General features: G+C 38.6%; 1 protein-coding gene across 2 annotated transcripts in view; it reads left to right on the forward strand.

The window, feature by feature from the left end:
- Positions 1–12,488, forward strand: part of MOCOS (molybdenum cofactor sulfurase) — a 221,330-nt gene that overhangs the window by 194,013 nt on the left and 14,829 nt on the right. For both annotated transcript variants that reach the window (XM_054059244.1, XM_054059245.1), the window contains exons 9-12: positions 898–1,060; positions 7,074–7,155; positions 10,072–10,196; positions 10,809–10,914. In XM_054059244.1, coding sequence (XP_053915219.1) covers positions 898–1,060; positions 7,074–7,155; positions 10,072–10,196; positions 10,809–10,914 — 476 coding nt within the window. The remainder of the gene's footprint in view (positions 1–897; positions 1,061–7,073; positions 7,156–10,071; positions 10,197–10,808; positions 10,915–12,488) is intronic.

The raw sequence follows: 12,488 nt of genomic DNA on the forward strand, positions 1-12,488 counted from the left end.
TCTCTGCTCAACTGTGACTAGAAAACATACATGAGTTGAAGCAATATATTTAAATGCACAGCTTTATGTTAAAAGAATGGTATTAATATTTTAATATTCTGAAGGAGAAAGCAGTTATTAATATCACCCAAAGGCATTACTAAAATTGCTCTCATTTTGGATTTCAAGATTACCATCTGTGTAGCGTTAGTAACAGATGTTCTTTTCACTTGAAAAATGTACACGAAGGCAAGGACAATATGCTTGTATAGGCTATTGGATATAGAGAGTGTTAAAGAAGTAATGGAAGAACAGATAGCAAAGAAGACAATGTGTTTTGTTTTAAGGGTATGTGGAGAAATTATTATGCTTCTACCTAAATGAGAAACCTCAGAGGTGGAGGTTTTCTCAAACAGATTAATTGATAAAGTGGTTCCAGTTTCATGAAAAATATGGACTTTTTTTCAGAATTTTGAATTTTGCATTTTTCTTGCTTTTTATTTGGTCGGTTTTGCCTTAATTCATACGACTTCCATGGTTTGTCCATGCTTTGCAAATTTAAAAATTGCTGGGAGGGAGAAAGGTCCTAAAAATGGGTGAGTGTAAAACTGAAAACAACTTTTAGAGTGTTTCAGATGTTGTTTTCTGTATTCTCTTTGCTCTGATAAATCAAAGTGTATGATAACATGTAACAAATTATAGTGACTCCATTTTGTTTTGTCAGCTTTGTGCAGTGATACCTTTATGTTTTGCAATTGAGGTATATCTTATGAAAGGTTGACACTGGTTCACACAAATTTCCCTGATTTCAAAGTATATCATTAATGGTTTCTTTTCCATCTCTTTTCTTTCAGCATGAACTTATTAATGCCTCTAACATTTTCTAAGCTTTTGTATCCCCTCCTGATGCTTTTCCAGGTTACAGAATGGCCAGTAGGAAACCAGGGTTTGCTATATGATCGCAACTGGATGGTTGTAAACCAGAATGGAGTCTGCATCACTCAGAAGCAGGAACCAAGGTTGTGTCTTGTAAATCCTTCAATTGATCTGAAGCAAAACATTATGGTCATTGAGGCAGAAGGTTAGTAGCCAAGATCCTTTTCTTCCCTTCCTTATTCATGTCAAACCTCTAGGCAGAGGCACCTGTATGCACCCATCAAACTACTGAATTCTGTGAATGCTTACTGATTTCAGGGACAAATTCTGCTACCAGCTGTGGGCAAAGAAAGCCCAGGCTGCAATATACAGCTGAATAGTTTCCCAGCTTGTTGTTGGGACTGATAGAGAGGTGTACAGCGACTACATATGTGCAATCACAAAGTGGATGCTCCAGGAAGCAGTAATGAATTGGCAGATGTGGAAATTTACGGACTAGTCTGTCTCTCCACATCCTAAAGTCCCTCAGCCTGAAGAGCCTATTGTACCTGCAAAGTTAAAGGAGTCTAATGTCAAACACCCTGGACAAAGATCTTCTCATTTTATAGCTCTCCTACTCCTTCCAGCTGTGGGACTAAAGGGGTAGAGTCTTCAGTAGAAATTAGTATGAATTAAAATAAGGACTGGAAGTTATTTAGCTCAAGTAAATACTTGCACTAGTAGGCAAATATTTCATGAAGTCTGTGTTTCTCTGAATTCATCAAAATCTTTTTTTATTCTCTGCTAAGTGGGGGGGGGAAGAAAAAGACTTATTGAAGTATTATGGAAAGCCCTTTGCTACTTGTGGGTGCAAATTATTTATTTTGCTGTGTGCTGTTAGCATTAAACACTGGAATAGGTTCGTGTTCCACAAAAGTCATTATTAATGCTGAGTTTGCATGTGGCTGAAAGATGTTCATCATTTCCCTGGGTTCTAACATTTACACAGCCTGTATATCTTAACCATTAATAGTATGTGTGCCCACGTTTTCAGAGCAAAACCAGGGACCCTGTATTCAGATTTTTCACTCTTTATTAGAAATCCCTATGAGTGGATCTGTAACTACAGTCTCCTTTCTGCTTGCACACTACCATCCTTGTCCTTTCCAGCTGTCCAAGCACACTCTTTAAAATTAAGTTTGACCAGTTGTTTTCTTCTGTCTGGAATAGGTTTGTCAAATGTACATTTGTGTACGTCCGCTAGTCTTGTGTAATTTTCCTCTATAACCTTTCTTTAAAAAAATATTGTTAATTCATTTCCGTTGTGTGTGGAGCATCTTGCATCTCATATTTTTGTAGTACGGTTGCATAGCCAGCCTTCTTTCCCATTTGAATTACCAAATGCTTCAGAACAAATTATTTCTAGAGATTCAGTTCCTTTCCCCTTCTCTTCCTTTCTGCCTGTACCTCTCGCTTGCAGACACAGTGTGAAGTCTTGTCCAAACCTTCTCCATTTATATACTTCACATTTTCAGAGATTCAGCTCTGTTGGGCCTTTTGATTGCTTCATTCTGCTCTTCTGTGTGCATTCCTAATTTTTTTTCCTTGCTAGTACCGCATTGTTCAGACATGTGCATATGCATTAGTGTGTTCGCCTGTCAATAATACCTTCACTGACACACTTCAGAGAGTCAGGAAGAAGTCTTCTCAACAAAATGACAGTCGAGACACCCATTTCTCACTGAGATTTACAGTCTCTTGCCATAGTTAATACTAGGGTGAAATTCACCTTTAAATCCTACATTTTACTTTATGTCATTTTTGGAGTTTTCACTGTCATTCACCTTCCTTCCTATGAATGCAAGAACCATTTCGCCCCAGAAGTGATTGACCACATCTGTGGATCACTTCTCCACCCAAAAGTGATTGATCAAATCTTCAGTGGGCTCTAACCAAATAAATGGTTGGCATTTCTTTATAGCCTGCTTTGGTACAGTCAGTATGTAACAGTAGAGTATTTTCATTCTTTGTATAATGACTCTACATACCAATAATCTTAGGCCATAAAGTGGCCTAGGCCCTCTTTTATAATAATCCTGGTATTTTTCGCTTTAATAGTGTACATGCAACCTGTGGTAATTTTTTTTAAAGCTTGGCAGTGAGATAATGGCACTCATTTGCTTGGGGATGCTGTTCCAGAGGTTATTGCTCCTAAGATAGCACAGTGATGGGAACACATATGACCCAGCGAGGTAAGACTGAGCAGATAAATCTGTAGGAAGTTGTTCCAATATTTATTCTGTTTTCTCTCCTCTTACCTGCAGTCTAAATGCATTATTTCTTTGTTTGTGTTAAATTTATAAGTTTTTCTTTTATCCCTTCACATACATGGGTCATTTTTATATCTCCCACTAAAATCATTTCATGGCAGACAAATTTAATTTGTTGACTCTTTCCTTGAAAATGCCATTGCAATCACTGTCACTTTTGTCACCACTCTGTTCAGCCTGTCAGTAGTTTGTTGCTAATGTAGGACCTGAAGCTGAACACTGTGTCTGTAGCTGGAGCAGCAATCAGTGTGATGAGGAGCAGCAGACCTCTGATGAGCCTGGCCTTCTGTGTGCAGCTCGGAGCCTTCACTGAGCTTGCTAACTACAGCCAGCTCCAGGTCTCTTTCAGCTTTCTTGCTTTGTGAGTTATTTTTCCCACTAGATGCCTCCCACCCAAACTGCCTTTCCTCAGCTACAATAGCATGCACCTTTCCAAGATGAGCTTTGTTTTCTCCAACCCTTCTTTCTCCTCCCGCCGTCACAGTCCCTGTGCAGTTTCTCTGTTCTCCTCGGTGTGATGGGGACATATCTGGTGGTGGGGAGCAGTGGGTGAGGGAGTCGACAGTGATGAAATAAAGAGAAAGAAACACCTTTGAGCTGCACGTTTACTGAATGCCCCCACTCCAGTGAATGTGAAAACCCAGCAGTTCCCAGCTGATTGGGTAACAACTGCAGTTAAATAGCTGCCATCCTCCTGATCCTCTTCAAGGAGGCTGTAACCACTCTGCTTTCTCTGCTAGTTTCTCTGCTATCATCTGTGCTTTTCTTATTGTGAGAGCAGGCTGTGGCAATGATCTCCATCTAGAGCGTGGTTTGCTGTCTGGAGGAGTCTCTCTCCCATAGACAGAGCCTAAGGCAACTGTGCTGCTGGATTAGGTGCCTCTGGTAAGTGCTCAAAGCCCAGTGGGTGGATCCCACTTAGCTGAATCATGTGGCATTCTTAAAGAACATTTTGCTATTAACCTATTAGATTATAGTGAAGACTTTATCTATGCCACTTTTCAAACATAATGAGTCTGTTCTCTCTTCCCCCTCCAGGCACATGCTTTCCTCTCCCTCTAGAACTTGTCATTAGTGGGAAATTTGTTTATGGCTCCTTTATTTCAATATGGTTTAATATTCTCTGTCTTCTCTGTCCAACAAAATAGAATTGTCAGCATGATTTAGTGTGACCGTAACTACTTTAATACCTTTTGCTGAATCCTCTGTGTGATGAGACACTGCTTCATGTTCTTTCTTTAACCCCTGCGTGTAGGTTGTCTCTCTCTGTAGCCTAACAACCGGCCTTGGATAGGCAGACCTGCCATCTGACTGACCCGGCTGTGTGATCCTGGCATCCTCGTGGGTAGCAAAGGCACCAGACTAGAGCTCTTGACAAGGACAAAACTGGTTGAAGGCTTAGGATCCTCCGCTGACATGCCAGCAAAATTAGTTAGCCTGCATGGCAGCTAGGGAGCTCCAGGTATTCCCCTGATGTCTGAGGAAGGGGACAAACGAGAGCAGAGGGAGAGGAAGGGCTTGTGCATGGTTTGTTATTGGCTGTACTTTACTTTGGTAGGGGGATTGATAGTTTAATTTTGGGAAACCGCATTGCTGTATTTTGTCAGAATTATATCCTTAGGGTATGTAGTTGTTAACAGACATTTCCTGTTCTTTTTGACCTGAACAATGTAACTAACCCTTGCTACCACAGGATGCACTTTGAGAAAATCAGTGTAACTTTAAATAAGCCCCTATAGAGAAAGACAAGTTCTTGTATCTTGACTGAAGCAGTTTAGGCTCCCAGCACCTTAAATTTGGAAAGGAGCAAGTACCTTTATTTCTAGAAGCCATATTACTTGCATGGGAATCAAGGGAAATCTTGTTTTCCCACTCCATCAGTTACAAGGGGGCACAGATTACGCTTACTCCAAACAGAATTTTATTACAAACAGAATTTGGCTGACAATACATTTCTGTAGAAGACTAATTTCTCTCTTTCCATTTTAGCTAACAATCAGCTTTACTCTGGTAAGTTGGGCATTAGTTTGCCACTGCACAGAGGGAGAAATTTTGAGTGTTGTGAAGGCCCTTTAAAATATTGGAGTAGAAAGATGCTAGCAAAACTGAGCAACTAATTACACTTTATGGAATTTATTGTGCTTCCAACTAGTCATGTGTTACTGCCAATAAAAATAATGGGAATTAAGTGCATACACTGATGGAAGAATATACATTAATAGCTTATATTTGAGCCTATTGAAATAATAGTCCCTAATTTTTCCCATTGACTGAAAATAGGAGCTATAAAGACAAGAATTTTTTTATTTTATATTAATACTGTGAGCACATCTGTGAATTTTATTATCAAGCAAATGACCATGGAGAATGACAGCTTTTACATTTTAGTAACTGGCAATATTTTGCTTTATTTTTTTGCCTTAAGATAGAATAAAATTGTAATTAACAATGTTTAACTGACCTACACATCACTGTAAAATGTGTTCTGTTCAATAAAAACGTGATACACTTGCTGGATACACTGAAAGCAGGGCTTTTTAAAGCCTGAAACTGTTATTTTAAGAAAGTTTGTGATTATGCCTTGCTTAGAAAGGATTTTTAAAAGATATAACAGCTGAGGATGCATACAGCATGAAACCTTTCAAATTCTTCTTTTCCAGAAGGAATGATGCTAATGCTTAGTTTTTTCAAAGTACAAGAGCATTAGTTCTAGTTTATAAGATGACAACAACAGCTTTTTCAGGCTGTTGCAAGCAAGTTCAATGCATTTATTACTTATATGTTTTATTTTCTTAAGTGAATGCACCTTCTCCTCCCTCTGTCTTCACTTCTGAACTATACTAACATAATTAGATGAAAAAAAGAGTAGAAGTCTTTCCACTTGTGTGTAACAGAGCTGATAGTTGGAATATAGTGAATATGAACTGTATTTCATTACCCTCCAGAAGAGAATAAAACAATTTGATTTCACCATATCACAGAGCTGGTGAAGTTTGGTTCTTACTTGTACACAATAATATAAACAGGAAGTAATGAGTGAAATTAAATCATGCTGTTATAAAGCTGGGGTACAGCAGATCAGTCTTTTCTGATTTATGTTGCAGTATAATGGAAAAGGGTTGGATTCATTGCAGCCACACAGTAAAATTCTTCGTTCGTCGTTTAAGATTATTGCTTTCAATTAACAGAAAGCAAAATAGTGCAGCTTCTCTTGCTTCACGTAAGCCACAGTGGCCTTTCCATCTCCTCAATTCATTCTGTTCAAGATAAGAAAACTAGAGAAGAAACTGTTAACACAGATCATTAGTAGGGATTGTTGATCTGATTTAAACTTAGGTATGGTCAATGGGAATACTTCTCTCATTACTGGTTTCCATACATTTTATCTTTAAATTATTGTATTTTTATGGCATATAACATTTCTTTCATTAGTTTTTTTTCTCTTCCCCTGCCACCTCCATATTTCATCTTTCTGATCACCCCATCCTACCTCTCAAATTAAAACCCAAACTGACAGTGGTTAAACTCATCTGCTGATGTGCTTGGCAGGGGAGGCACAACAGCAGTAAAGTCATCCTTGAAACAGAAACCGTGACCGAGGGAGTAATTCTATCCCAGTTGTGTTGCCTGAGATACACAGAGAATGACTTTACTAAAAGCTGAAATTGTGTATTCCTTAATGTGGTGTGGGTACCAAGGTCATCTGCAGCCCCTGCTCTTTGCATTATCGTTTGGAGCCACCTGCCGGCAAAGAATAGCATTCTAGCAAAAAGAACGAGGATTTTTGCCACATAATATTTGCAAAGCTGCTGTGATGGAGAGCAGGTGTAAAACTAAGAACTGTTTTCATGACTCTATAATTTTGCTCATAAGTTTTCTTTAAATATGATTTGCTGTCTGCCCTTCTAGGCATGGACCCAATATCTGTATCACTAGAAGAAAATACTGGAAAAGAGACTGTGATCTGTGAAAGTAAAGTCTGTTCACATAGGTAAGTGAGAACAGAGAGGAACTGAGGCTGAAAATCATGGCAGTGACACTCAGGACATGATCACATGGACACGCAGTGATAGAAGTCCTTAAAAAATGAGAGGGAGGGTGGAAAGCAATAAATGACTTAGTAGACCAGGAGAAGACAGATTTAGGCAGATAAATTTGGCATGACCAGCATGTCTAGTTGAAAATGGTAAAAAGTAATAAAAGTGAAAAAGGAGAGGAAGGACGATACAGGGGACTATGATGACTTGGCAGTCACTTGAATAAGGGAGAATTTTGTTTTACTTGCTGTAAGGATGATAAAATGGAAAGTTGCTTCCAAATGCTAACTGGGGGCTTCAACAAGACTTTAGAATTCAGTTCGCTCATTTGGCAGTAATGATGCTGACAACTTTGCCCTATTCGTGCTGCGTGGGTTTAAAATAGCTAGAACACGCTGAAGTTATAAACAGCTTTCCATATTTGCAATCCTCTTTAATTTTGTTATGACCACCCATGTTGATCAGTGTCCCCTTAGCAATCTTGTGAAGCAATTCAGCAGTTAGCATTCATCTTGGCAGGTGTTGTGCTTCAGCTTGTGCTGCTCACATGGGAGGGACACGCTTTCAAGTATAATATCGAACAGCGGACAGGTGCAAGTAGCAGCTAGTGATGTTAAGATTATTGATGTTGTAGAAGACCGTAAATACTCAAGGTTATGCTCTACTGAAACAGGGAGGGACACAGCCTCTCTGACAGGCCACAATATCAAAGAGATCAAAGGAAAGATATCAGTTGTAGAAGACAAAGTGGTTTAAAACGAAAGTGGACTGAGCTGTTCTGCTTAAATGTATGTGTTATATCCCTTGCGATCAATATTTAGACTTAAGCTGTCCTTGTTTCTTATTCTATAGATTACCTAGCTAGAGGGACCAGCTGAAGCTAAGTGACACAATAGGAAGACGAGTGAGGAACTCAAGGCAAACAGCAAGTAAAATCTGAGAAATATAGGCCCTCCTTTATAAATTGCCTGTCATGTGCCATATTAAATGTAATGCTCACAGGTGTAAAGTAATACTCAACAAAAAATAAACACAAGCAGAAAATGAGTAGAACTGAGCTACAGCGGAAGGACTTTGAATAAGACCTTGAAGAAGCAATGGTACTTGCTTGGAAAATGGTCTGGCGATAAGGGAAAGCAATTTGAAAACCTAGGAGTCTTGGAATGTAGAAACTACACAGTTACACTATGAAATACTAGGAATGTTGTATACCTCTAACTCAGCCACTGTGACTCAAAGTAGGAGTCAAAAAGAGCACCTGAATTTTGGTCCTGATTTATACAGTCTTAAGCCCCAGAAGGCTGCTAGAGTCAATTGCCCCAGAAGAGAATTTAAATACTCCTAAAAAAATATTTAGGGAATTTGTTTCATCTGTACTGTTACAATGGAAGATTCATGTGTCCTCAATAGTAGCCTTCTCCTTAACACGATGACCAAAAAGTACTCAAGAACTGCTCAGCTCAGACTCTAAAATTTCATGTGGAGTCTCACCTTTTGGTACTTGTCTCTTGCCACTGTGCCCGTGTCTCATAGTACCGGAGTTTCCTTTCAGTTCTAGGACAACACTGGCTAGATGCAGCTGTGGTTCACACCTGTGCAGTCTCACAGTGGGAAGAGGGATGCAGAGATGCACCATAACCAAAATTCAGAACAACTGCTGAAGAGAGATCTGATCCCTGCAGGATTATAAAATCTCTTTGATTTTGCTTGTCCTGGCTTTCTACCTGTGTAACTCAGCTGAACCTACAAAAGTGTTCTGTAAAGCCAAACCACTTCCTTTCTCAGTCCTAGAGCTTAGCAATTTTTGCTGTGGGGAGCCGTTTTCTTGTTTCACAGAGCAGATGGTCTCCATGCAGATCAGCTTCTTTGGCTGGATAGGACAAATAGGTGAGCAAAGGACAACTGCTACCTCACTCTCCTTGCTACAAGAATTCTGTCTATATTGGCAAGAGAATTCACATTCCTCTTATCTGTTCATGCCATTTAAAAGTTAGATGTCAGTCAAATCTCCTGTTGTAGTCAGTAGAGTTAAATGCTCCCAGAGCAAGAGTCATCTCATCCTGAGGTCTAATGTAGATGGGAGCTACTTTCTTCCATTTTCCCTGAGGGAAATCCAGATAATTAAATGAATATTGAAGTTAAGATTACTTAGGGTTGACAAATCTAATATCAAATAGGATCACTTCCCAGTGGTATGATCTGTGGCCCTTTCTGAACTGAGAGAGGTGATCTCAAAGTTCTTCTAGGAGAGATTACATCCAGGTAAAGAAGGCAAATCTATTGCTAGCGTTGCATAACTCACTAGACAATTTACTAGTAACAGAAACCATCTTCAGATAGAGAGGTACCTGTGCTTTGCTAGTGGAGCCATGTTTTAGTGTGGAGTGTCTGTACTAACAAATTAAATTAGGGAATTAACATCGTTGTACTTGATGGGATCATAAAAAATTCATACAGTGTGGCACAGTGGGGAAATCTTAAATTCAACTCAGATTAATCCTCTTTGTTTTAGTAAAAAGGACAGACCAGAAAGTAGCATTTATTGTAATATTGTAATATGGGCTACCAGTTACTGTACTTCAGAGTCAGTGCCTTGACCCTTGCAATTATTTAATCCTTTATTTCACAGTATTTTTCTGTATAAAACTAAATTAGATCTCGGGAATATTAATGTCAAAACTAATGTAGTAAAGTTGAGGAAATTGGGAGATAAAATTATGCAGAACATCATATCTCTGTTTTATTAGTCATCACAAAATACAGATTCTGTATTTTGTATTAGAAGAAGTTGAATAAACATCTTGGTCTTAAGTTTTACAAATCAATGTTTGGGTAATCACATTTTGTTGAGCCTTTCTTTTTCTTAATAGGGTAAAAACATACGACTGTGGAGAAAGAATTGCTGGCTGGTTCTCTACGTTTCTTGGTCATCCATGTCACTTGATAAGACAAAGTTCAGACACGAGAAACAAGTCACATCAGAAGAACACAAAAGGTATGTTGTCATTCTTAAGAATACTTGTGATTCCTCACTTAGTAAATATCATGGAATTCATACTGACTATATAATTACTCTGATAAAGGGTGAAAGAGACATGTAATATTGATCTAGTATGTTTCAAATGTTACATTTATACCCAAAGTGTGTTTATGCTGCACTTCTACTTTTTACATTTGGTGAAAACGTACAGATACATCAGTCTGGGGTGAGTTGTCATCATGACCATGATTTTTTCTGGATACTCAATGATCATTCTGGAAAACGATTGTGAAAATTCTATAAACAAAGAATTTATTCTTAAACTAAATTTCATCACAAAAAAAAAAGGATCAAATAGAAAGGGCATCGAAAATCCATTGATATTGCTCTTGTAAATTGTGTTACAAATTTGGTAAAATCTTAGCTCTATCTCATTTTCTAAATGCGTTGCAGCATTATTATTTAGAAGTTTGAGGGAATTCTTGGAATCCTTCCTCAGTGTCTGGAGCCGAATAAATAATTTTTTAATGAGAATGAATAAGAGATCAAAGGAAAGATGAGGTGAAATTACTAGTATAATCTTCCTGAATTTAACAATCATTTTAGAATGTTGGATTCATTTTTTAGGTCTGGCATCTGCTGCAAACATCTCACTCTCTCTTGTGAATGAAGCACAATACCTCCTGATAAATGTAGCAAGCATTCTGCAGCTGAAAGAACATGTTTCTGCAAGGTAACGTCCTTATATCTTCAGATGTGTCTCAGCAGTCTTGGACTCCAGAATCTTGGCATAAATACCAATATAATTGTTTTACCTGGTAATTTAGAGATACTTACTTTTCAGTGTTCAACAAATGCATAGGTACTGAGGTGTGATAATTGCTCCTTCCTGTATGACTTCTGAAAATTTGGATTAAATACTTGAACATAACTTTTCTGCCAGTCATCTTCAGGAAAACTTATGCAAAATTCTTGTGAAATGATTTGGTGGCACGAGGCTATTGAGAACCAGCCAACTTCTGTTTGTGGCCAGAACAAGGATAATTATGTTTCCTGAACATGAATAACGCAGTAGGTGAAAAAACCTAAAGCTTGCAACTTACTGAACTATTTGTTTCCTATGAGAAGGGTTAAGATTTAAAGCAAACATTCACAACAGAAATAGTTTAAAACTACTTGCCAAATTAGATTAATTTCATTTTTTTATTGAATTTGACCTTACTTACACAAAACTAGGAGATACAAGCAGCAAATGAAATGGTCACCTCACAATTGAAAGATAAGGAACCTATTACCAACTAAATTTTCATATGCTGACAATAGAAAGTTGTTTCTTGAACATAACTAGGAAAGATCCAAATTCCGCAGAAAATCTGCCCTCAAGTCTTCCATTGTAGCCATGCATCCCACAACTGCAGTATTTGTGTCTCAGCCACCTTTTCCTGTCTCACAAAACTTCCCTGCCTGCTCAGAGTCATCTTCTCTCCTCTTAGTCACCCACCAAACATGCCCCTTGCATTGAAATTCCTGTTATATGTAGAGGAGGAATATATATATAACTGTAGGTGGTTACATATAATAGCTTTGGGATTTAAAACCACTGATTGAATGAAGCATCACTGCAGACCAGTGCATTGCCAGAGGGCTTTCTTTCTTTAGGAGAAGACAGCTGGGCAGTTTTAACATATCATGTCAGCGCTCCTCTGGGAAAAATGCCTGGAAAAGGTTTGAATCAGTCCATCTCTCAACCATTTTGACTACCCTTTCTCAGTGATACTAAATGCCTTCTTTGAGGCTTGACTGGCTGGGTTACATCCCCTTGTAAGAACAACACTTGTAGGTATCCCCTGCTGAGACTGGGCTTTCTACATGGTGAGACCCGGAGAGGAACATTCCAGACATACAATCTGAGTGCAAAGAAGTAGAGTGAAGCACCAGAAGGTGCAGTAAGTGAGGACAAGGGACTTCAGTGAAACATGCCGTGTCAGGTTATCCACTGATTTTGCACCTAATATCTTCCAGTACAACTAGGATTGTAGTCTCCTTTTCCTCAAAGGAAACTAAATATGACTGGAGCCCCCATGATGCCTGAGAAGCATCTTGCTTCCCACTCTGCAGCACAGACTGGAAAGCTCCTCCCTGTAGAGCCATGCAGTGCTTTCTCAGGGTGCTGGGGAAATAAATACAGCAGCATCATTCTGCACTGTTACTGAATTATGGTGTACAAACTTTCCAAATATTGAACTGTGCAATGTACTTTGAAGAATTTGCACATATGGGTCTTTATTAAATATTTTTCTTATTTAG

The sequence above is a fragment of the Cuculus canorus genome, chromosome 2 (assembly GCF_017976375.1).
Source record: "Cuculus canorus isolate bCucCan1 chromosome 2, bCucCan1.pri, whole genome shotgun sequence".
Classification (NCBI taxonomy): domain Eukaryota; kingdom Metazoa; phylum Chordata; class Aves; order Cuculiformes; family Cuculidae; genus Cuculus; species Cuculus canorus.